The 26394-nt window shown below is 44.6% G+C and overlaps 1 protein-coding gene across 6 annotated transcripts in view; it reads right to left on the bottom strand.

Moving 5' to 3' along the window:
* The window catches only part of ZC3H7B (zinc finger CCCH-type containing 7B), a 47401-nt gene extending 23064 nt beyond the window's left edge, over nucleotides 1-24337 (bottom strand). Inside the window, exons 1-13 of one of the 6 annotated variants that reach the window (XM_058022091.1) lie at nucleotides 23882-24337; nucleotides 17680-17740; nucleotides 15736-15769; nucleotides 15155-15352; nucleotides 14145-14303; nucleotides 11459-11539; nucleotides 9971-10030; nucleotides 8573-8615; nucleotides 4296-4555; nucleotides 2481-2829; nucleotides 1449-1558; nucleotides 419-581; nucleotides 172-333 (exon numbers count right to left, since the gene is read on the bottom strand). In XM_058022091.1, coding sequence (XP_057878074.1) covers nucleotides 172-333; nucleotides 419-581; nucleotides 1449-1558; nucleotides 2481-2829; nucleotides 4296-4555; nucleotides 8573-8615; nucleotides 9971-10030; nucleotides 11459-11539; nucleotides 14145-14303; nucleotides 15155-15352; nucleotides 15736-15769; nucleotides 17680-17732 — 1672 coding nt within the window. In that variant the 5' untranslated portion in view covers nucleotides 17733-17740; nucleotides 23882-24337. The remainder of the gene's footprint in view (nucleotides 1-171; nucleotides 334-418; nucleotides 582-1448; nucleotides 1559-2480; nucleotides 2830-4295; nucleotides 4556-8572; nucleotides 8616-9970; nucleotides 10031-11458; nucleotides 11540-14144; nucleotides 14304-15154; nucleotides 15353-15735; nucleotides 15770-17679; nucleotides 17741-23881) is intronic. The other 5 variants (XM_058022094.1, XM_058022093.1, XM_058022095.1 and 2 more) reach the window with 5 other exon arrangements.
* Between the last annotated feature and the right edge of the window lie 2057 nt (nucleotides 24338-26394).

Here is a 26394-nt window from a genome sequence, read left to right as displayed (position 1 = left end):
CCTGCTCTCCATGATATGGCAGCTCATTGCCCTTCACTGTACTGAGCCATCCAGTCCACAGGCTACTGATGGAACAGGACACCCTAGAGCCAGCAGGCAACATCAAACAGAATTTCCCTCCCAGTCTCCCCTGGCTCAGCCCTTTCTCAGTGACCAACTGCCACAGATCACCTTTGCACAGATAATAGGATCCTACAAAGTTGGTTTTGGTTGGGCGAGGACGGATCCTCTTCCAGGTCTTATCTTCAGAGCTCTTCAGCCTGCCCAGCAGGATGTCCCGCTTGCACTTGTGCTCCAAGCCTTCCCGATAGGTGTAATCACCTGCCTTGGGCCCTGCCAGAGAGAATAACCCCATCAGCCTGGGGAAAGCCAATTCCTAGTCTGTGCCAGTGCTCTGGTGGCAGAGCAAATGCATCACCTGTTTTGGGGTAGCAGATATGACAGGCTTGTTTGAAAACATGAGTAGACGCCAGGGGGTTCTTCACCAGCAGAGCCGTGTTGGGCATTACTGGTTCTGGCTGGGACAGCAGGTGCTCGGTGGCCTTGGGCACAGCTGGGTGACTCCCTCCACCAAGGCTGACCTGAGTGAAAACACACACACCTCTCTGTTCAGCTCTGCAACCACACAGGCAAGAGACCTCTCCAACCCCTGCCCCAATCCAGTCTCTCAAAACCTTTCTCATTTCCTCTCTCATCATAACGTTCACATCTGAAATGACATTTCCAAGAGATGACTGCAACTTTTTCAAAGAGAATGAACACTGTGGTGTGTTCACTTCAACAAGACAGGCCTCTTTCCTACTGGTAAGAGACCTCAGTTTTCTATCACGAGCCACAGAACAAAATGCCCTCCTCACTCCTTCCCATTCCTTCCATCACAATCTACTCTGCAATGAAAGACTTTTAAATCAACCTTATCCCAAGCTACAAAAAACCCCAAACTGCTTATCATCAATCTTCAGGGATATTCACATTGATGTTAACAGGGCCAGCAGGTGACAGGAACTCAAGAATAACTTTTGTTCCAAGCTTACTAATCCTCCCCTTTTTCTCAAAGACTGGAGATATAGGACAGAGGCAGAATATCTGGAGAAGTCTCCTGACTGGGGCAGAGAGCAACAAAGAACTTCAGTAGCCTGAAGTTGAAGTTGGCTTACTCTGCCCCATCCTTGAGCATTATGTGGCTGCCAGATCCAGTGGGACCCCGGCTTCCCTGACCCCCTGCTGACCCTACAGCCTTGGTCACACCATGTTTACCTGGGCAATATGGAGTTATGGATAAAAACAAAGATGGGACAAATGTCTTCCTGCTGACTCAGTGGGAATCTTTACCTGCCTTGCCACAACATGGGAGGCAACACTCACCAGGGCAGGGTGAGAGGAGGGGCCCAAATTACCTACATTACCCAAGTGACCACTACCACCACCACTACCACCACCACTACTACCTTGGTTCCAGAGCACCCTGGGACGTCAGCACGGGGCAGTAGCTCACTCACCACTGGGGCTGGTTTTTGGCTGCCAGGTGGGTGTCGCAGTTCCTGAGAGCTAGTTTCTTCTGGGCAAAAGAAGGGGAAAAGAGCCCCACAAAACAAAAACAATCATTTCCCTCTCAGAGGCAGTTCTACTCACAAAGAAAGTTCTACTTTCTTCCCAAAGCATCTGTCTATACTCAGAAAAACTCCAGGAAATGCTTCTTGTCCCCGAAATCCTACTGAATCCAACTCTTTGCTGCTGAGAACTGGCATTACTAAGGTGGCAACCCAAAGCTGAGGTGAATGTGAGTGTTCAAGTGCTGACTGGCCAATCTCTGCTGTTCTCAAAATACTTTTGTTGCCAATATACTGCAATACTGGGAACAAATTAACCAAGAAGAAGCCCACTTCCCTCCTGAACAGGAGGCAACTTAGTCTTTGCCCACCATCCTCCACAGCTTTTCTCCTTATGACATGAGAGTTCAGAGCTCCATTCAAGAGTACACTCATTGCCCTGAATCCAGAGATGGCAAAGACCTACTTTGGCCTCTACCATTCTGCCCAGCACAATGAGGTCCTGTACTATCTAAAACAGTCACCACCATTCTGCTCACTTTGTGCAAAATGTCAGAGTCATTGAGAAGGAAGGTGGAGGAATAATGCTATAGTCCAGCAAATTGTGCCAAGGGAGGTGTTCTGGACACCAAGGCAAGTTCAAATCTCATCATTCATCATTATACACCTTGATGTTCCTTTCTCCTCTTTAGATTTCACTCCATGCATGGTTATCTGGGATAACATACCTAGATTTTTCTCATTACTTTTGAGCTAAACATTATCAGTTACTCTGTCCAAGACAATTCACAGCTCTCTTCTACATTTATATTCCTGTTCTGCCACACGAGCAGAGAAAGCCACAAGACATATGTCCTCAGCATTGAAGGAAATAATTCTGGCATGCATTCACAGCTAAGGCAACACAAAACCACATCACCCTGCACCTACCAATGGCAAAGGAATCCAAGGCATCCAGCGAACTCCTGCTTGTCCCAAAGGAGTCCAGGGCATCAAGCCTTGTATCTGTGTATGGAAGCAGATCCAGGGAATCCAGCGAATCTAAAGTGGAGCTGCCACTTCCTCCTGGTGGGGCCTCGAAGGCATCCAGGACAGAGGAGGAGGAGAGCTGCTTGGTGGGATCCATCACCAGGCCAAAGGAGGCAGGTGGCAGAGGGGTAGAGACAGGGATGCTAGCTGTCACAACTGGAGGCAGCAGCGGAGTTCCCCCCGGAAACACAGGAATCAACTGGGGCATCTCTGTTGGTAGGCTGGTGGGAATGGTGCCCTGGACCAGAGACTTCAGGGGAGCAGAAAGGAGGAAAAATAGTGAATTAGTATTGAGGAGCAAAGACTGAAAAGAGATGTCCTGGTTTTGGCCAGCACAGAGTTAATTTTCTTCTTAGTAGCTGGTACAGCACTGTGTTCTGGATTTAGCATGAGAATAATGTTGATAACACATTGATGTTTGGGTTATTGCTAAGTCATGCTTACTCAAAGTCAAGGACTTTCCATTTCCCATGCTCTGCCAGTGAGCAGGTGCACAAGAAGATGGGGGAGAACATGGCCAGGAGAGCTGATCTGAACAAGCCAAGGGGATATTCCATACCACAGAACATCATGCCCAGGATACAAACTGAGGGAAGTTGGGCAGGGTCACTGACTGCTGCTTAAGGAAGGCTGGGCACTGGTCAGCAAGTAGTGAGCTGCTCTACTGTGCATCACTTGTTTCTCTTGGGTTTTATTCCTCCCTGTCCTTTTCTATTATTATTGTTGTTGTTAATATTGTATTTTATTTTGTTTCAATTATTAAGCTGTTCTTATCTTAAGCCACAAGTTTGGGTTTTTTTCAATTATCCTCCTCACTGGAGAAGGGGCAGGAAGAAAGTGAGTGAGCATCTATCTGGTACTTAGTTGCTGACTGGGGTCAAACCATGACAACAGAGAGCAACAGGCTCCCAGTGAAGGGCGTGTTGTACTAGCTGGAGCAAAAGGATACCTGGCAGCTCAATCCACCTGCAGACTTTCCACAGTCCTCCCAATTTTTCTGTACTGCAAACAATCTGGACCAGGATCTCTGAGGAGGTGTTGGGATACCTGAGTTCACCAGTCTGCAAGGCAGTGCCCTGTGCTGGGCACTTAAACTAGCTCAGGTTGAGAAACAAGGCGGCTGAGTACACCCAGTGCAAAGGTCAGGGTAATGATCACAACCTGTGGCACCCCTCACCAGGGCTTTTCCAACATGAAAGTCATTATACTGCCTCCAGATCCAAGGTGAGTCACATAAGCAACACTGGCAACTAAAATCCAACATAAGTATGAATACAGATTGTTTATGCAGCTCCCAGACCTGTTCAATGAGCTTAGGCTGAGTGCAACCGGCACAAAATACAAGGAGATTAGAGTATGCCCCCTGTATAAAATACATCCATCATTCCTGCTTCACCATACTCCTTTTACTACTCTCAGACTTCCTCCAACTTCACAGACATGGGAGACCAGGTGGAAGAAGATGTCAGGGAAGGGCTACCTTGGGTATGTTTTGAGAGGCAGCTCCCTGAAGCTGCACACAGCAAAGCAGGCTTGGAGGAGGACTCTACATACTCACAGCAGCAGAAATAAAGGAAAGAATGAATGAGTTTTTCCAGAGGAATAGATAGGAGAAAAGAATTACAGAAAGAGAATGAGAGGCAGCATGCACATCTCATGCTCCAAGGACTTCCAAGAAACAAAGAAGCAGCAGACCCATGCAGCACCCACTCTTACCAGAGGGTATGGTGTCCCTTCAGCAAGTGAATCCAGGAGGGAGTCTAGTTCTTCCCCAATGATGTCCCCATCTGTGAAGTCCTCTGTGTTCTCAGGCACTGGCAAGGGTACACAGTCTGGAGATGGGAGCAAGCTGGCAGCAGGAAGCGAGGTGGGCAAGCCCTTTGCATCTGAGTCAGGAGGCAAAGGGGCCAGCCCCTCATTCACAGGGATGGAGGTGGCCACAGGAGCTGGGGGGCACTGCAGGTCCATAGAGCAGTCTGTGATGAGAGAGAAACAGAGCCAGTCACCAGGAGAGCCTCTTGCAGGAGACAAATAGAGCACAGCATGGCAAAAACAATATTGTACAACTCCATCAAATCACAAAAACCAAATATGCCAATTTTCTGAGAGGAGAGGCTCTACTCTGAAGAGTACTTGCCCTTTCATTTTTGTTCCCACTCTCCAATGGCTCACCAAGAGCTGAAATACATTCTAAGGGCCAGTGCCCAGTCTGACTGTCAAGATTTGGCAGGCACCTACAGCAACCAAGAACACCACCAAACCTGTGGCTGAGCAGTTACCAAATTCATTATGGCCAGGACTAAAGGCCAGGGGCACATAATGCAATTTCTCTATAACCTTCCACCTGGTGTTTTTCTCTAATGTTCCTCACTAATGCATGCAGAGATCACTGCCTTCTCTACTCCCTGGAGCTTTGATATCCCAGCTGAAAGCTTGCTTACTTGCACACCCCCTCTAAAAACCCAGGCATCCTAAATGGAAGAAAACAAAAAACACAAGGCCCTGTTGAGAGGAGAGTCAGAGATTGAGTGGTGAGAACAGGTTGTGCTAACAATGTGTCCCAAAAATCCTCATCAGACTCACTCAGCTGTCTTTGCCCAAGTAAATTCCCTGCTCTTCAGTCCTTCCTGATGTCCAAAAGTGGGAGGTTGCTACTCATTTTCCCCCTAAATATCTGATCAGCAAACATGCCCTTGGGAACTCATGTGAGGCAGGGCTGAGACAGGAAAGAGGCAGTGGTTTTCCCTAATGTTTCTTCCCCTCTCCAGTACACTACTGAAGTAGTAAGATGTTCCCATCATGCAGTATAAACCTCTGTTAAGTGAAGTTAAGGTTGCAAGCACATGTTCTTCACAGAAGAGCTTTTATTCTCAAAAAAATTAAAGGTTAAAAAAAAGTTCAAATGTTAGAAATTTGGAAAATGCAGCGTTACATTTGCAGTTCTCAAACCAAGCACCCAAACTACCTTAATTCTGCCCCTGTGCAGATGTCCTGGAATAAAAGAAAAGAAGTAAGACAAAGGTGCTACTTTCTTCATCAATATTCCATTGGCTGCACTGTAACTGCAACAGAGTAAGGCTATAAAAGCAAGTCAAAGTTTGGAAGGAGAGACAATAGCTTTTATTAGAAAGACTGATAAAATTGGGAAAGAAACTAGACAAGCTTCAGAGACACAAAACTTGATCCAGCAAGAAATGCTGCATCCTGTCTGTAGCAGGTCTGTTCACTCAGCCTCCATAAGAACTTGGCCATCCCTCTGCATCAGGCACCAGGCGAGTGAGCCCTGTTACTGGCTGCAAACTGAGAGCTTCTTCTCAGAGAGCTCAGCAAATTAGCAATTCCAGCAAACCCCCAAGTCCTGAACAAAACAACAGCAGAGATGACAAACACAGGCATACCCCCTTATCTCTAACCTCACCTGGAGCACAGCACCAACCTCTGCAACCTTTCCTCCAGTATTTGTGGTGAATGGTTCACATGGATGGACTTCAGCAAAGGTCACTGTGCAAGGCACTGGAGGCTGAGCCATGACAAAGACAGGGAAGGAGGGGAAGTGGCAAGGAACAGACACAGGTCCCTCTCCACATCCTCAGGCATGCCATTGAAGGCAAACACATGCTGTACCTTATGGGATCCAACACAGGATTTCGGTGTGCAGCTGAATGCATTTCCCACAGGCTGTGCATGTCCTTAGTTTTGCAGCTGCCCACCAATCAGGCTCAGCTCCAACCCCATGCCCCCTTTGCAATGACTTTCTCATCTCATCTCATCTCATCTCATCTCATCTCATCTCATCTCATCTCATCTCATCTCATCTCATCTCATCTCATCCTTTGGTGCAGAACCCCCAGCCACCAGGGAGCCAGCTATCCAGCTTTTCTCATGGCTGGAAGCTTGGCCAGATTCCCTGCAGTACAAAGGGATGGCTTGTGCCTTCCCATTTTTCAGATGTTTAAATCTGGAGTACTGTCAAGAACCCTACAGAGGAAAACAAGAAGTTCAGAACATGCCGGAAGGGATGGGGACACGTGCAGCGGGGAGCAAAAGGATGCACAATGACAGGGCCCCAAAGGATCCAGCAGTTCAGACCTTCTCTGAGGAATGAATGAGGCCCTGCATTTTCCACTCAGACTAGGAAGCAAAGAAAAGAGGCCCTCACACACCCTAAGAGGCCCCAAACCCAGAAATGCTGAATGCATGACCAAAAGGCAGACAATAACATCAGACCCCCACAGCTCAATGCATGTGAAGGGCAAGGAAAAGAGCAGGGACCAACAGGTTCCACTACTTGCAAGTGGAAGAGGGAAGATGTCCACTCCCCTCTCCCTGACCACCCAAACACTGTTATTCCTTCAGCCACTTCCTCCCACTCCACTTTGTCCAATTTTTTTCCCTGTCTCTCCTTTCCCATTCCTGCTTTCCTCAGGACACCAGATCTGCTGACCTCACTCACCAGCTGTGATACCCACATCTCACATACTCTCCTTACAGAATGCTCAGGCATCCTCTGCATTCCCCTAACTTTTACTCCATCTTAAAAGAATAAAACAGCTTTCTCTGATGAGTAGCTCATAGGCACACCCACACCTGCTGATTTCTGCCCCTGCCATCACAGTCAGCCCCGCTATTGTCATAAGGCCAACAAGGGGCTTGTCCATACACACCCATGAACCAAGTCTCTCATACCAAGCCCCCCCAGCTGGTAGCTTCTCTGGCCCCGAGGGGCAAGCACAGAGCTTTTAAAAGCACTGTTTCTAGCTCTGCTCTCCAAAACAGCAGTGGTTCCCTGGTGCATTAGCTGGCCAATGGCCATACTGAGCCAGAACTGAGCCATGATCTCTCTGCAGGACTGGGCTGAGTTAATCAGATAACTTCAAGCAAAACATGGAGGAAAAGGCTTCAAGAGTCTGCACTTTAAAACAAAACAAAACAACAACCACAGAAATCCTTGCTAAAAAAGCTCTTCTAATCTGAAACTCTCAGGGTACCAGCAGCCACAGTCGTCCTGGTACCACACCATGCTCAAGGCAATTGGATAACATAATTCCAGTACTTTTACAAAGATTTCCTAGCAGTAAAGGTTCTGTCTGCCTGATCTGCAGAAAAGGTGGCATGCTGTTCTTACACCAAATCCAGATTAGATAAAGAGCTTACTGGATGTGGTCATTCGTTAGTCTGTAGGAGGAGTCCAGTTAATTTTAGTACAGCAAGATAATGTGAAAACTCTCCTTAATCCACAGAACTGGGTCCCATGATCTCATATAGCAAGCAGATACTAAACTGGCATTCAACAGAGAACTAACATGCTTTCCAAAGCATCCTAATCATGAAATTAGTAATTTTCTATAAAAAGAGCAATTGCTATTTGTGGTATTAAGTCCTCACACTTACCTTTACGCACACAGAGCTACTTCACAAAGGAACAAAGACTGATGTGCTCAGAGGCAGAAGTTCAGTGCTCCAGCACACAAGGTAGCAAGCCTTTCTACAGGGGCAGAGTTAAGGTCACTTGTTTCCCAGCATGAGAAAAGCAACGCTGTTAATCTTCCTTCTCCTCCTGAGTGCCTAACCCTGAACTCGGCTCTCCCTGGGTTCCTCCCAACTCCTTTGTTTTCAATTCTTCCACCTCAATGTCTTGGAGGACCACATGCACTCAGAGCAAAACAACCTTAACTTCACTTTATCTGGACTGTTTTGTCTTGGAGCAGAATTTCAGAAGCTTTGCCAAGAGCAGCTTCAAGAAAGCACAACTGGAGAGAGCTGTGCACCTCAGCAGACCCTTTTAACTCCCAGACACGTCTCTCACAGGGCCTGGACAAAAAGCTGGTTTTGCAAGAAAAACACTCTTGCTTTGCACCACTTTTTCCTTCTCCCAGTTACCAAGGTTAGGAGTGTGTAGAAGAGACACAAATGCAGGTGATGAACCTCTCAAGCCTGCCAGCCTGATCACATACCATACTGAAGCCACAAGATATCTGAGGAGATATCTTTACCTGTTTCAATGTCATCTATTGAGCCCAATCCATTGGAAGTAGCCTGCAAAGAGGATGTAGGAAAAGGGAGACAAAAAATATTGTGAGAAGGTAATCTTTAAATAGACATCCATACTTTACATATGGGACTCTTCACTACTCCTTCTTTTCCTTTATGGCCTCTTTCTGTGCTGGAACAGTAAACCCAATAAACTTTAGGAGGCCATTGATCCAAGGAATCTATTCATGTTTGCCTTCAGCAGACGACAAATCCTTTAGCTACAAGAAAACCACGTCTGCACAATATCCAACCATGTGAGCAACTCCATACATAGAACAGGGTATTTCATGTGTGGATGAGAACACTGTGTCCCAAGTCCCAGGACACATCAATTGGTCAGCCCACTGCATGGGAGATCTGATTAGCCCGATCTTACACAACGTTCCTCTTCTTAGTTCACATATTTTGCAATCTAACAACCACAAACTTCTACAGCAAATTCAAAACAGGAAAATGTTTCTGCCAAGACAACTGCAGACTTGGAGCTCAAGGCAAGGAATAAATTGAGTCCATATTTTACAGAAACATAAATAGAGGTAAGTACATGTGCCTTCAGATTAAGCTTAAAAAGGCACAAGTAAAGCATTTGTCTTGTAATATTGCATCTGTTACAGTGGGGTTTGCACTATTTTCAATTCTTATAAAAGGAAAATATTTTGAATTTATAAACTCGGCGCAACTAATAAAGAAAGCTGACTGGCCTTCCTAGAAAGATGTGAAGCCAAATCACTGAACAGTGAGAGGTAAAGTAGTTCTTTAGTAGTTTGTTGTACAAAATTACGATGTTTATAGTTTTATTGTTTAATTGCCTTAAGGAGCATTGTGGAATACCAAACAGACTGTAAAAACAACAAGTGCTTGTTGGGACTTTTTCTTGCCCAGTGGTAGACCAAGGAAACCAGAAATTTCTTATATTTTACCTTACTGCCCTGCCCAGCTGGGTCTCCCAGGACAAAACAAACAATACATAAACTGTGTATGTACCTTACTCAGTACATCACAGGATTTAATTCTGTATGTTTCTTCAGCAGTTGCACTTTCTGACTTTTACTTAGCATTGTTGTTAGATATTCGAAACTTGAAAACAAAAAATTATTTAAAATGCAAGAGATAGCAAACATCCACAATAACTAAGAAAAATAACCATCATTGGTGATCTAATTACCAACATAAAAATTATGTCTGCTGAAACGTTTTCAAAGAAATTAATTTCTTGGAAATATCTCTTAAGAGCAGAAAACATTAATTAAAACAGTTAAAACTTAAAAGACAGTTATAAATTTGCATGTAAATAAAACTTTAAAGCATTCTAGTAGCACAATCCATAAACAGTAACAACCACAGGATGCAAACTCTACCTGGTTTGATGAATTGATTGAAGTGCCATTACTGAGTAGTGAGAATGTTTCCAACTCCTGCTGCAAGGAAGAGAGAGGACTTAGAGCAGAATTCAGCCTGTGAATGCTCATGAACTAGGTAAAGCTGGGTTACAATATGGTTTCCTTCCAAGCACTGCCCAAAAATAAAAGTCATCCCGAAAGGTTACTCCACTGTGACACAAGAGTGCACGTTTGTCAACACTGAAAAAGGACATTAATTGTTCTGTACACCTCAGAACATCCAACCCACAACCAGGAGGCAAAAAACTTCCTTGAGAAACAGATGGGTTTGCTTTTCGTTAAGAAATTATTACTTTGGGAAGCCATTATCACACTGAAGTGAAAGCTGGAACTCAACACAAAAGACCAATCACAGAATTTCAAATAATAAAAAGCATTCTAGAGTGTTTAATTTTTAAATTTCTAACATACAGGTGGTTTAAGCCCATCTCAGCTGAGTAACATGACAGTGGCAAAAAAGGTGGCAAGGCCAATACAGTGAACAGCTACAAAAAGTATTTCCACATAAACTTCCCTTTTTTTGAGACAGAAACATTTTGGAGTGTGGAAAGCTGCTATGAGATCAAGGAGTTTTCTTAGTGTAGGCAAATCACACGTGAGGGAGAGGGAGAGGATTAACATGTTACAGCCAGATTTACCCTAAAAGCTCTCTGCAAACCAGATTCCCACCAATCATTCCACCTCATGCTACAGAGGTGCCCCTCTGCAGATGGAACACGCTGTTTGTTTAACACTGCCGTGCTTGGGGCTGAGGATGCAAACACAAACATCAGCCTCCACTACTAGCTCATGTTCTCTGCTCCTGAGAGCAAAATCTGTGACCAAGGCAGCTTATGGGAGAGCAGCTTTATCCCTGGCAGTGACCTAACGCCCTCTAGCTCCATCCCAGGGTACACATTTGAACACCTACAGCACCTCCTTGTAAAGTAACAGATCCAGTCACTGGGGTCAATTAGCTTCTGACCAGGTGTGTACCCATTGCTCTCCCAAAGCCAAGCCTTTCCCCCACCACAAAGAAGTGTACATCTAGAAAAGGGGCAGGAACCCAATGCACTACAAAACCAGCCATGCCTCCAAAGCAGAGGATCCCATCCTTCTCATCTCATAACAGGGAGAGGATTGTAATGCAAAACCTGCTTTGGGATCAGGTCACATGTTCCTCTCCTGCAAAAACACAGCAGGCATCTGCTGTGTTGGAAGTTTCTCCTGCAGCACCAGCTGGGGACTCAGAAAACATCCTGGCAGTAGACACAGAGCAGCACTGGGGTTAGAAATGGATCAAGGCAAAGTGAGTCAGAGGGTCAGGACAAGGAGGGTTGCCAGCAGCCTGCTAGAGCTTGCAGGGTTGTGTACACATGTCTGTAACTGCAGAGCAGCACCTACCACTTCTGCAAAAGTAAAATTTGTACAAGCAAAGGATAGCCTTTAAGACAAAAGAAGTCATACCTGAGGTCTTTTGTATGCTTTTCGAACCCTCAGTCCCAGCTTCTGAGCAAGCTCCTGCCCCAGTTGTGTGACACTTTCATCCTGGGGGCAAAACAATTGATGGGACACTTTCAGTTTTGCCTTTTTGTCACACAGAACAAAAAATAAAGAGGAATGCAGTTATGCACATTGGGCTGCACCAAGCCTCAACTTCAGACAGCAGCAGATAGATAATTTCCAGAACAGCCTCAGAGAGCCAAACAGACTTCAGCATTCTTGTCATTTAGTCCTGCCAAGATGCTGCAGTTGCACCAGGAGTTTTGCCCTACACTCATTCAATGCTGCAGAAAATCAGAATCAAGTACCTGCTTCCAACAAAGCACCCACTCTGTGAAAACAGGGTTCAGGAGTCCTGCGGGCAAGTTGGCGGAAGGAGCTGCCAAGGCTGGCAGCTGATACAGCTTCCACAAGGTCTCCATGCCTGGGAAGGAACCTGCAGGTCTTCCCTCTCTGCTAGCTGCAGAGTTAATCCTCAGTTTTGATATGCAGACAGTACCCACTAGCCTGTTTTGCTTGTTTGTTTTTAAAGCTGAAACCAAGTCTCAGTTTTCAACCTACTAGCTAGAAGGCATTTTGACTGTCTCCAGCTCCCGCTAAACTGCCTCAGCTTAGTCAAGCAAATCTTGAGCTTTCTCTGTTGTGTAGCATTTTACCATCCTCCCTGCCCAGTGTCCATGCCCACTCACACACCACCATGGGCTTCCTGCCCAGACTAACAACCTGCCACAGTCTTCTGCACTTATATATCACCAGCAACTGTTTCCTTCTGTTTTCCTCTCTCTCCCTGTTTGCAAAAATATCAGAGTACTTCAACAGTTTTTTCAAAGAAGAAAAAAGGTATCCATCTGGCCAACCTGTTGTGATAGCTCACCTTAACCTCCCAGAATTTCCCCCCTCATGTCCAACCTTGAAGCTTGCCCTCCTCTCTCTACTTGCCATGCTGGTCTTTCCTGTCTCCTTCTCCTTGCAGGTTGAGTCCTTTCACTTTCAAGGGCTGAGAAGCCTCTGGTTCTTCCAGCCCACCATATCAGTAACTTTTCCCTTCAATCTGGAGTGCCACTTTTTGATTGTGTTCCCCCACACCTTCAACATTAGACTTGGCACTATCTTCACTGAACTTGGTGAAAACAAAATCTAGCTTGTCTGTTTCTTCTTCTAAAACACCTCATGCCATACCAAACACAAGTGTACCACAGAGAAGTATTAACTTCACCAAACTGAGAACTTCTGCAAACTAGCAGCATTGAGTGTCTGCACCCAGAAATAAGTTTACTCTGACAGACAGCCAAACGAGTGGCACATCCTTTATCATCAGAAGTTCTACGACAGGCTCTGTTCTGAACACAACAAAGTTCTCAGCAATTACAGCAATGCGAAGATAGAAGTACCCATGTGCTCCAGAGGGTAATGGAAACAGGAGTGAAATGATGGATAACATGAATTGCCTTTGATGCAGAGAAGGCTTATGGTTTCTGTTAAGCAGGTAACAAGACAATGTTAATTTATGTTTGTTAATTTACAAGGCTGAATTGTTTAGAATAGGAAACACAGATCACTCAATATGGAAATTTTTAGGCTGAACTTTCCTGGCACAGAGAAGTTTGATAAAGTAATGATAATAATGGCAGCCATGTAAACATAACTATATAGTTAAAATATAAATTAAGTGGCTCAACTGCAATGTAAAATATAGCTTTACAAGAACACCTACACTAGATGCTTTTGTTAATCAAAGGTTTGTTTATAAAACAGTTCCTTGGGACTCCCCAAAAAGGATATCTTTAACATGGTTTGGTCACCCTGTTCTGCCCAAGTAAAGAAGCTAGAATTTACAAGCACAAAAGGAATAACTAACTGCTAACAAGGCTTTCAAAGATTGCTTCTATACCACTAATAATAAAGGAAAGTTAACTTCTCCTGCTGAGGTGGAAGCATTTTTCTACTAACAACATTACTGTGATGGATCAGAACCAACATCAGCAAAGTGCTCACTTGAATCCATGTAATCACAGTTTGCTTTCCAGTTCAATATCTGGCCTAAGAGGATGCTCAAAAACACTATCAGGAAAATATTTAGCTCCTAGTGTATGCAGACAGTCCTCTCCGCATGCAAAAATTTGCACACCCCTGAACACAAAAATAACTGTGCCATGTGATGTCAACGACACCTTTGCATGTTCCTCAAGAAATAAAAAGCTTGATCACTTTGCCTTAGCAATCAGTAAGTGAAATGGGAGACATTTATATCCAACACAGGAAAACCATACAAGCTTTCCTTTCAGAGCTCCAGCTCCCATTTATCCTTGTCACTTTTATTAGAGATAAAAAAACAGCCAATTTAAACATTCTCATGGCTTTAGTTCACCTTTTGTTAGAGTAGGGATTTGTTCTTCACAAACAGACCATGAACCTGCTATCACTAGCTGGTGTCCTTGGCTGGCACTATCTGTAAGAGGTAACTAGGCCTGAAGAAACATGTGAGGACAAACAACTTTGAGTCAGAGAGACAGAATTTCTGGGCACAAGCATGTTCTTGGGAACAGACAAAATTTCCCTTCCACTATCCTCTTGCCTCACACTAAGCATGTTGAGGAGACAAAGATTGTGAGCCACAAAACCCAAGATGGGTTGTATGTCAAAAACTCACATGTGGGAGGGACAGCAAGCATCGGCTGTTGCACTCATACGCTTCTTTGTGTCTTCCAAGTTCATTTAAGGAACGGGCCTTCCGGAATAGCGCTCGGATGTTCTCCTTGTCGAGACTCAAAGCCTTCTCGCTGTCTTCCAGCGCCTTCTCATACAACCCCTGCATGGAACAGACCACCTGCAGTCAGCTGAGGCACAGCAGGCTAACTTGTCCTTCTCTGTGAATGCAAATGTTCTATCTCTCAGCAGAAAGCAGGAATACAAGCAGCAGGTGGAAGTACATATGTTACCTCATGCACAGACCAGCGTGCAAACACACCTACATTAACAGAACATTTTGTTAAATCTTGCAAAACTCAAAACACTTCAAAGTCAAGGAATGACAGAACTAAGGTTGCTTGAGCAACCTTATCTTGTCTCCCCCTCTATCCTGAGCATGTTACACTTGAAAGTCTTTAATTATGTGACTGCTTGCTAATTTTCAAGGGACTCTGTGTCCTTACAAACAGGACAGGCTGGCTCGGGTTGTGCCATGAAGAAAAGCTGTTACATGCCTGAGTAAAATGGAAGCATGCAACCTTTCAAAGCCTGGTATTTCAGAATCCCTTTCCATGTGTATGCTGCGTAAGTTCCTTCAAGACCCAAAGCCTTCCTACTGTCTTCCAGTGTCTCAAAGGAGGAGGCAAGAGCCTCCAGAACAATACACAGTATTCCAGAAAAATACTTGTTCAACACTGGAAGACACTGGACAGTTGTAACTCCTCACCACTGAAGAGCAGAACTGCATTGTTCTTAGAACCTTAGGCCTGGCCCCCTCTCCTCACATCCTTCCTCTGGTCTTGCAAGACATAGTGCAATTGTGAGGCGAATGTAGACTTTTCACTGTGTTGTTGTCTCCTCCAGTGTTTGAACAGGGAGAGGACAAAACCAGCTGAAATATCTCATGACATCTTTTCCAACTGCACAGCACTGTAACCCTGGCTCCTGGGGATGACCTGGGAAAGCACTCACCATGGCAAAGTAGCAGGCAGCTCGGTTGACATGGAGCTTGCAGAGGAGTTCCTTGGGGATGGTCACCTCATCCGAGGCTGCATAATCTGCCACATTCAGCCCTTCTACATACTGGACCAGCGAAAGCTTGAAATCCTTCTCTCGGAACAAATCATTGCCCTCTGCAAACAAGTTTCTCACCAGCTTCTGCAAAAAGGCCTGGGCAGCAGGGAGAGAACAAATACGACTCAAATGGATATTCAGAGACCGGACAGGCTTCCCAATTTCCCATTCCTTTCTGTATCTTTTAGCAAACTGCTTGCCCACTAAGATACTCCTTCATCCCTACCCTCCTGTAAAACATCAGTTTTTTTGGTAGAGGAGAATAATCTAGTCAAATTCCCATTCTTCTTGAGTACTTCAGTGTCTTCTCCTTTCCCTGAAAGCTGTCATCATCAGAACCTTAAAACTTTAAGTCACAGGTAAATTGTGACAGAGCATCCCACATTCTTCACTTTTGGCATGTAAACTAATGGCTGTTCAACAGAACAAATCTTGCTAACCAGAGGGCTCCCAGTTTCAACAAACAAAATCTCCATTACCTCATAATCTTCTTGGCTTAGGGGTAATGTGGACCTGAAGAAAAAGAAGAGAAAATACTCATGAAACAGGCATCTATGCAAACAAGGGCTTTTGTCTGATGAAGAGATCCTTTTTCTAGTCCTGTGCTGGTGATCTCAGTAAGTTACTAACGTTTTATCACTGCAAAGGCAGCTGAGGCAAAGAGAGCACAGTTAGGAAGCATTATGCTCAGTGACACTCACAATGGTGTCAAGCAATGGTCACATCTAAGAGGGACTTGAGACTAGAGGAGTCTTATTTTCATTTATTTTCTGTGCATACATGATCCTCTGTAATGTGCCTTCTGACAGTCACCTAAAAAACCCATCTTTAATAAAGTCCCATGAGAGACTGCCATGAAGACTACAAGTGTATTTTATGTGCATCTGGCTCTAATGAGAGGCACCAGAGTGGCACACCAAGACCTCTTCAAATTCTTTGTGAAACCAGACACACACACAGATAAAAATGCAATCACTTTTCTCTGCCTTAACTTAGCCACATGCCTTTAGGCCTACCCCACAAAAGGAAGGGAGAAAACGGTGCAGGTTCAGGAGTCCAGTTCTGAACCTCCAGACTTTCTTGGCCAAGGCTGAACCACAAACGCTGGCAGAGCTTGTAAGGATAACACCTACCCTACAACAGCACTGAAACTTAAGAGAAATGTTCTGTTCTTCAAATTGGACTACCCAATTCATCCAGGCTTGGTCCACATATATTCACTGTTTCTCTTCAAGAACAAATCAATAGGCCCTAGAGGAATCCTCAGCACCTTTCATAGCTTTTCTCACCCACAGTGCATACATGATCTTACTGGTAACAGAATAAACATGTTTTAGATTTCACCTAATCACTCCTTAAAATTAACTACAGGAAATGTCATGGCTTTGTAAGAAATATTCATGCTGCTTACATATTTGGACTCCCTCTTTCACATCAAAACAAACCAACATATGGCACTGCTCCTGGTTCAGAGTGCAAGATATGCCCCAGATGCATGAACTACACCTCATATTTCTAAATTATTTTCTTCTCCAGAATCTCGTGCATTTTTATAAGTGCTACCAATATAAATCTCACTGTTACCTCTCCAAAACCGGGTGATGAGCCCTATTTAGTCTCAGACTGGGATGAAAATGTCATGGTCCTATTACAGGATACAAATATGTAACATGGAAGATCTAGGGGCTTTCCTATTGTAGTGGCACAGATTTCAGGCATAATAATTGCAGGACACAAAGTAGACCTTAAAAAAACCTGAAACCTATCTGATTACAATCTTACTACTTCCTTACTCACCATGGAACCTGGACCTGAGTTTGAGGCCTCTGCTAAGTCAAATATGGGAGGGAGAAATACTACTGTATCTGATAAGGAAGTACTAGGATTTGTAACTACTACATGAGCAACTTCAAGCTCTAGAAGGCCACACGACATTCATAGAGGAGTGATCTGAAACTCTACATTGCAGGTTGGCAACTGTAAAAGAACCCAGGTTATCTATTTTTCCTATAGGCACTATATGGGGGGCCTAACAAGTTATGTACCTTGTGTCCCCACCTGTAGAACTAAAACACTATCTCCCTTCCTAACAAAGGTGGGACAGCCTTGTTAAGAGAGCACTTTGAGATCTTCATGCTGAAGATGATGTAGAAGATCCAAGTACTATTAGCATTATGCTGACTGTAAAGATAATCCTGGAACTGCAGTGGAGGGCAAAACCAAAGGAAATTAAAATTACAGAATTTTAAGTTAACAGGACAAGAAACACCCTGAAAAAAATCACAGTCAAAATCCTCAGGACAGTATTACTTTCCCATGCAGCAAACCCAAAGCAGTGAATAGGAAAAACTCAGTTCCTGCAATCCTCAACAGAAAGATGACCACCTCCAAATCCGTGGGGAACCCTGAGGTTGTCCACTTACTGAATGAACTGTAGTCCTTTCTCTATTTCTTGTTTTCTCTTCTGCCTCTCCATTATGGTTGCTGTGGAGGAAGAAGAAAAAGAAACAACACAAAGTGAGTCATTTTAGGTCTTGCTGGCAATTAAACAGCAAAGTATTTTGTTTGTGCCTGAATTTACTACTAACAAAATGTTCCAGACCTGATGCCCTGAACAGCAAAGCCCATGATTTATCCACACTGCAGATACAGCACAGCAAGCAGCTCGCTACCAAGTATCTGCTTTTTCTCACATGCCACTGACAGGATGCAGGGGCAAAGAGGAATTACTTCAATTTGAGCTCTCTGCTTAGGCTGCCAGTAAATAAAGCAATGGGAACCAACTGTTATCATGATTGCCTTCTAGGAAAGGGAAGAAACCAAATACCATCTTTGCCTGCACTGGCAGTCATTTCAGGAATTTGTGCTTAGACCCTCCCATGATACACAATTCTGATCACTATTTATCTGGGACAGATTTAAACTAGTTTACTGCACAGCATATGAAATATACCTAATCTACATAAGGTTTATGGAGGTACAGCACAAAGGGAGATGAAATTGCTTGCTGTGGTCCACATAAAAGCACAGCACTGAATGCATGCAATGGGGATTTCATGCTGAAAATCAGCAGGCAAGAGCAGCACAGACTGGGGAACACTTTGGAGAGGGAACAGAGCCCTATCCTGCAGTGCTTTAAACTGGGGTGGGCATCACCCTTATGAAGGCTCAAGAGTTATCTGCACTTCAATCTCTGCAGTTTGGAAGTAAATCTTGGAATGGTTCCCCAGTGACCTTTCCCCAAGGTACACAGGCCTGTAGCACAAGAAAAGAATAATGAAGGCAAGAAAGGATGGCACTTTGTGGTAAAACTGAGCTGCTGATGACAGCAAATTTCTCATCAACCAGCTGTGACCACAAATAATGCTCAGCATTTGAGGAACAGGAACTTGGGGACAAAGGCAGCAAGTACAGAAACACTGAAATGAGATGGAGATGAAGACCTTATACCTTCCCAACCCAAGACCGCCTCTAAGAAGATACTAAAGTAATTTCTCCACCTCTACACTACAACAGCTTGGAGAGGATTATCATCCAGCTCCTACATTAAGACCATCTCTATCATTCTAAGATATCTTGCAGTATCAATGACACAGGTTGAAGGGGCCTTTAAGGTACAAGAATCTTAAGGTATAAGAATCAATTCTGACAACCCAGCAAGGCCTTAACTGATTGTGCTCTGTGCCATGCAAAATGTAGAACTGAACTGCCCTTTACCAACAAGAAGAGTGGGGGGAAGCAGGAACGACTGGAGTGAGAGAAAGTGGCAGCAGAAAGAAGCAAGAACTTGAAAGTGATACTTTGCAGTTTCTAAGTCATCAGACAGTACATTTGGGGGCAACCTGGTTCAAGCAGCAGGTAGGAGACTTTAAGCAGCTGAACTTGGAACAGGATGGGCAGTGCAGCAAGAAAGGGAAAGCCAATAGCCAAGGTGAGGGATGATCAGCATCTCTACAAAAGCTTTTAAACAGAAGTGATGGAGAAGAGCTGATACACTTCAGTACAACATCAACAGAAGGCCTGCATTGATTCATAAATAGCCCGGATAATGAGCAATCAGGAAGAAAGAAGGAAATTTAACAAGGAGATTGTGAGGTTAATATGATCACTAACTATACAGGCAGACAGGCTTGAGAGGTAGACAAAGAGAGAGATAATTAATTTATTTTTTTCTCCCTGTGTGAAATTCTGCAAAGACAGAGGAAGAAAGAGAGAACAGAGAAGCGGAAGAGGAGCCATTTCCACAAAGGCAGCAATGAAAGGACAGAGCCACCCCAGATCACTGTAGGGCCATCTGAGACAAGAGTGAGGAAAGGGCCTCCACAAGAAATGACAAGAGAGAAACTCTGGGGGAGAAGAGAAGGCAAAAGAGTCAAATGGACCCTCTCAAAGGCTCATGGGGAGAGCAAAGGGAGGAAGAATTTCTAGCTAAATACACTAAAAGTCTTGAAGCATTCCAAACAGCCACACCTTGGACCCCCACCTATGGCCCTCTGTTCATAGTCTAGAAGCTCCATTTCAGTGCAGGTCCAGGTCCTGCCTTGTCTGAGCCATGCTGTAGGTGAAGTAGTCCTCAGGTCTACCTCTGGGACAAATCTCAGACCTTCATTGCAGGCAGCTTGTCTCCAGTCCTGTCTCTGGCACCATCTCCTACCACTGGACTCACTGAGTGGACCTGAACTAGATTCACCACCTCATCTTCTTTGGGACTGTTGATGCACCACTCCTATTGGCATCTAGTTCTGCCTACACTGTTCACGTGTGGTGGGACTGTAGCCTGTGAGTGAGGGCATTGCTGGTCACTGCCATCACCTTCTGCTGCTACTCATTTGTCCTGCCTGGAGGTGCAGCCCTGTTCTTGCTGGTCCCTGAGTCATGCTGGAGGGAACCTAAGTCAGGGAAGTGAAGCAGAAGCCCACAGATCTGATTAAAAGGGAGATTATTGGCGACCGTGAGGAGGGCAGCTGAACACTGGCTGGTCACCACCAAGGCAATGGCTGCATTCCAAAGATGCCAGGCACACCTTTACAACTGTGTATATCCACAAAACACATCACCACCTTAAAAAACTTTCAATACACATGGTCTACTTCTGTTTCTGAGCTCAGCCTTTAAAACACTCTGCAAGGAGAGGAGATCCATACCTGTTCTCACAGCTACCCTGACCCCACTGCTAAAACATCCTACACAGCACAATGTGAGTCGGTGTTACAGTGAGAACTAATTACTGTTGCTTGCCCAGAGAGAAGGGCATTCAAAAGTTACTGACCCAAACCTGGAGTGCAGTCAAAGGACTACTGGGAATGGCTACAGAATGTCTCCTTTCTAGAGTTACCCAACTCTTCTTGCATCCTGAAGCTCCCTTTCTGTTTTTTCCTCTCCTCGTCACTACTGCCACTGCATCTAGCATGAATATCCCCATCCTTGTTTCACCTGGATGGCTGACCAGCCTACTGCATCTCTGTAAGTTCCACAATACACAGCTACAGTTTGCTCCTTGTTATAAAACCGTGGTAAAAGACAACCTTCTGTGCCCTGCATGCTGTTGGTGCTCTGCAGTTTGACGCTTATCTTCAGAGTGAATGTTCTTCAACCCAAAACCCTCCATTGCCTTCTTTAAACATAAACCACAGTCTTGATCTCCACTCTAGACTGTTGCTCCCTGGTACTGCCCCACATTCCTCCCTCCCCTGCAAGTGGGTGACCAGCTTTCTCTGCTACAGGTCTGTCACACCTCCAGGCTTAAGTCATGACTTTGCACATAAGACTCATCCCCTCATGGCAGCACCTTCAAAGCACTCACCATGTGCTGCTACCCAACAACTTCTTGCACATCTCTCAGGAACAACTACCTTTCTTTCCCCTTCAATGTGACTCCATACCAACAATCTCCTTCACGTGTGGCAGATCCTTCATCTGTCCTACCTGCCCCAACCACTGCAGGCAGCTGCCACTCAGACTCCTCTTTTTGCTCCTCACACCTCCTCCTCCACTACCTCACCAGCAAACCCAGTCACTTCTGTCTCTCCCATCATTCCAGCCTCTTCACTGTGTTGCATTTAACACTCAGACCAAGCCATGCACTTCTTACACCAGCAAACCCAACACACAGTGAGCCACCCACATGAGCAACACTTCAGTTCTGCTGCACACTATACCACAGCTACTGCATAATTAATTTTAAGTGCAAAGCTTGTTTAGCTTTTGTTTTCTTGAGCTTTTAAATAATTTTAGAAACACAGTAGAAAACATTTGATGAAGCACTGTATATAAGGATCCCTTTTCTCTCCCCCACCAAATCTCTCTGTCCAGACTTGTCCACTCAAATCACCAGCAAAATTCAAATACCGAGTATTTATATCTCCATTACAAAACTCTCATCCTTTCAGTGCAGAGACATTTATCCTCCCTGGATAGAGGTCCAGCATCGAGAGAAAACTTTATTCACAGTTTATCAATAAATTACAAACCATTTGCCAGAGAGGAATATAATGCTACAGACAGGCAAAACAGTTTTCTTGCCTTAAGAAGGAAGCATGAGGCAGTAAACTGGGTGACTGAATCACAAATTGGGTGGATATCTAGATGGGTAGATGGTAGAAACATGAGATGAACGGAAAGACTTGAATTCATCTTATCAAAGACACAGCTCTTATTCATAACCCTGTCAGAACTGAATTTGGGCAAAGTTTTTCACACTGTATTATAAGATGGCAATGAGCTGACACTTGATTGACTTCCAGGCATTGACTGTAACATTTCAGCTAGAAATAAGCACACTCAGATGCAAGTTGCAGGTTGCAGAGCTGACACTGGAGCTGCCCAGGAAAAAGGCTCCAGGATACACTGGTCTGAAACATGGGAGTCTTTCACTGCCTGAAGTTTGGCCACCTTAGTGGTACGGCACAATAGCTAACTGGGCACACATCAAGTAAAGGACAAACTGCAGAACCCACTACAAACTTGGGCTCTTGCTCAGTCCTGCAGCTGCCTTCTGCCATGTCCCACTCCCTGGGTTTCACTACTTCTCTCAGCCAATCGATCTTGGATTCCCCACCACTGTGCGGTGCCCACCAGGGCAGACTCCTGTGTCCCTCCCCACACCCGCCGCCCCAAGGAACTTCCTTGGCCACCATCTCACATCCCAGCACCCCACTAGTGCCACACCTGCTTTGCAGCATCACTGGGGTCGCTGGGGTGTCACCAGCTGCACCCAGGAATATTCACTGCTGAATGCAAAGCAAGGTAGCAACAACCAGCACACCCCCCAGTGAAAATAAAAGCTGTGACTCTTAAGTTTCCCTGAGAGGGGGATGGTAGTGGGGGCTAAAGCCTCAACTGACCACATCAACCCCCATTACCTCACTTTCCAGCCCCTTCAGCCTTGTGTTCCACACATAGCCCTTCCATAGTAGCTCCACACATAACCACTCCATACTTAACACCTTCATGTACCACAGGCCACCCTTCCTCCTGTCCCCACCGCAGCGCAGCCAAGGAGCAAGGAGAGAGCTGTGGGCTAATGCTGCCTATCCCTAAGCCACTTGCTCTTGGGTTTCTGCCCACCCAGCTCGCATTCCTGTGCCTCATTTGAAAAACTAAATCCGGGGGCTGGTTCCCACACGGATGGCGCGGGAGCCCTGGCTCGCTCCCTCCCCCCGCTGCCCGCACTAGGCCGCGGGTCCCCGGCCTTGCGTAGAGGCCGCAGCCGGGAGAGGCGCCACCTCGGCCGCTGGAGCGGAGAGGGGCCGGCGGCGCCTCCCGTACCCCCGCTACTCTGCCGAACGCCGGCACCCCGGCACTCCAACACTGCAGCCCTGCTGGGAGGGGTCTCCCAGGGCAGAAGACATCCATGTTTCCCCGGGAAAAGGAAAACAAACCAAAACATACTCTTCCTCCTTCCCCACCCCCCATCCACTTAGATAAAAATCACGCGTCTCCAAGAGTCTGGGAGACAGCTTTAAGAGGAAAAAAAACCACCAAAATCCAACACATAACGTCCCCTGCCACCCGGAAACTGTCTAAAACATTAAAGAATTAAAACCAAAACAAACAAAACAAAACCCAAAAAAGCACAGTCTTCTTATTTGATAAACTTTAGGAGACCCCACGGAAGGTCCATCTAAAAAGCAATTCCAAATGGGCTTCTCTGCCGTTTCATGGGGTTTGGACCAAACAAGAGGGGGAAACTGCAGCCTAAATACAGACCAGAATACACATCCCGAACGTACAAAACACAAACAGGCACAAACGCGATTAATACTAAGTTTTCCACGAAAACCCAGGGTCTTTCCCCTTAGCTATGCAATTTTAGACTACTACATTTTTTTCCAGGGGGTGGGATTAGGATCTTTGACAATATTTTTTTTTTGCAAACCCCACATTTTTGGCGGAAGACGGTTTAGCTTCAAAATCTCACCCGTATTATTTTTCATCACATTTTCTTTACATTTCCAATTACACAACCTTTCATCTATGCAGCTACTATCTGAAACCTTTACTTTCTAATGAAGCAACATCCAGAATTTCTTGTTACTCAAGTCCACCCCTTTCTACATACACAAACACACAGAGAATTGATTTAAGACAAAAATAATCCCCCCAAAATAATAATAAATAACTCACCTCTCCTCGGGTTTTCCCTCCCACACTAGGCATAAACTTTCCTTGATAAATGGTATTATATTACTAGAGATATTATTAATGTATTATTACTAGAAGTAATAATAATAATAAGTGCTATTTAATTATAGAAGGCAGCATTCTGCTTCTGGATCGGCTGCCCCTGCAGCTCCCTCCATGTGCCTCCTGATCTCTTTACTTTCATTTCCAGGTCTCGCTCTCTCTCGCTGGCTCTCAGCTGCACCAGCAGGAGAAAATGCCTCCCTGCATATCCTCTGGGCCCTAGAGGCTACCGCTTTCCATTACAAAAATTCACAGATCTTTCCCTTGAGGCTGCTTTTGAGATTCTTTAAGGTGAATTAGGCTTTAAAAACAAAAACAAAAAAATCTAAAAAATCAAGAGCTTCAGCAGTCGATTCTCCGTTCTAATTTTAATGAAACATTTTTTTTCTTCCTGGTTGTTTTTGCTGATACAAAAAAATATACCCCAAGAGAAAGCAAAGCTGCCTCTGCAGAGGGAATGCATGCATACGAACGCGGGGAGGAATTGTGAGACCCCCCCCGGGATTATCACATCCGTGAAGCAGTGACCCTTGTGCCCACCCATTTCTGTTTGCTGGACGGGGGCCAGGGCCATCGCTGATGGCCGGGCAATAATCTGCTCCAGCCAGACCTTCCTTACTCCACCCTGCACTGCTGAGGGGGTGCCCTGTAAATAAAATAATGTGAAAACATAAATCTTTGGGTGGAAGGGAATATGCATTAAAAAAATAAAAAAGAAAGAAAACTAAAACAACAACTAAAAAAAAAAAAAAAACAAACAAAAAAAAAAAACAACAAAAAAAACCCCAAAAAACAAAACAACGACAACAAAACCAAACTAAACACAAAAATAAAACAAACAAAAAAATTAAATCTCAATTAATATTATATTTTATATGCCTGGATATTATATAATCTACATATATTTTTTATATATACACACACGTAGATTGTACAATATATGTTATATAGATGTAGATGCATATATGCAGCATTAATAAACCATATTAATATTAAATTTTATATGATTGGGTAATATAAAATCAACATATTTATTATATCTATGTGGATGCATATATTTTTTTATGTTTATGCATACACACGTGAGTTTAGACACTTTTTTGAATTGGATTTTTTCTTGTTTTCATCCCAAATCCCTCAATATTTTCCGAAAGTGGACTGAATCTCCAAGCAGTCCATGCTAGCAGAGCTCCAGGAAGAGAACTGCTGGTGGAAAGGGAGGCTGAGTGGGACCTGTTCTACCATGGGTTGTGAAGATCCAGATGCACAGACCACCTTAGCTGGGGGGTCACCCATCCCCACCCAGCTCCGCTAACTTCAAATAACCCTCTGCAAGGAGTTTTATGCTCCTACAGCCTCCCTGGTAGAATAGTTTCCCTCTCCCTAAAGGATTCTGTCTATCCTTAGATTAATAATTTCCAGACTGACACTGGCTTAAATTACCAGCTTTTTTCCAATCTAATCAGTGACATGTTTACTCCTGAGTGCCTCACTTCTCTATTTACAGTGACCCACAAGAATGTCAGCTTGTGCTTTGCAACAGTGTACTCTGCCAAGATTCAAAGGCAGGTAGAAGGAACATCTGAAGTATACTAGCCTTGCTTGATATTTAAAATGCATTGATCAGAAAAGAAAAGACTTTATTATACTGGGTAGGATTGGCTTCTGACAGCATTGCCAACACATTAAACTGATAATTTATGAAATACAGGCTGTGACTTGTATAGTGTACCTTATGACACTGAAGAGCTTTATCTAATGCTTTTCACAATATTTTATTACAATGCACATTTTTAGGTATTGGTTTTGATTCAAAGATTGCTACTATCTATGGATAATGTTTATTTTCATTAACTCTTCAGAAGATTTGTTATTTCTTAATTTAAGGTGGTGACACAGTGACAATGTCTAGAACCTAAACTAAGCTGGGCCTCTGGTGCAGAAGCTGCAGGGTAAAATGTACATTAAATGACAAACCCTACTGATGGAGTGGTTTTTGGCAGAAGAAAGGTGGAGCAGGTCTGGAGGCAGAAAGCAAACACAGGGAGAGCAGATATGCCAGACAGTGGGAGGGCAGCCCTACAGAGCCATCACTAAATGAGTCACAGAGCCCAGGACACCTCCAACCCTGCAGCACCTGTGAAAGGAAAAGACATCACTGCTGGATGAGAAGAAAGGTTAAGAGGAGATGAGAAAAAAGAGGAACAAAACCAAAATGTACACACAATCAAGAGTTATGCTGGAATAAACACTAGCTTTTAATTTAAGAGCATTCATTTCCAGGACTGCATTTCTCAATTGAAAGTCAAGTTATGCTTTTCTCCATCCCAATTTCCTTTGTCTGTAAGACGGAGAGGTGTCCTGCAAGATCATGGGGCATGCACCACTCCTCTCATGAAGTCAAATCTTTCCTTAGCCGTTAAAATGAAGATTTTCACAGGTTGCAAGTGCTG

Source organism: Melospiza georgiana, chromosome 4 (assembly GCF_028018845.1).
Source record: "Melospiza georgiana isolate bMelGeo1 chromosome 4, bMelGeo1.pri, whole genome shotgun sequence".
Taxonomy (NCBI): domain Eukaryota; kingdom Metazoa; phylum Chordata; class Aves; order Passeriformes; family Passerellidae; genus Melospiza; species Melospiza georgiana.
The sequence above is the reverse complement of the archived record's forward strand: the minus strand, read 5'-3'. Positions and strand labels throughout refer to the sequence as shown.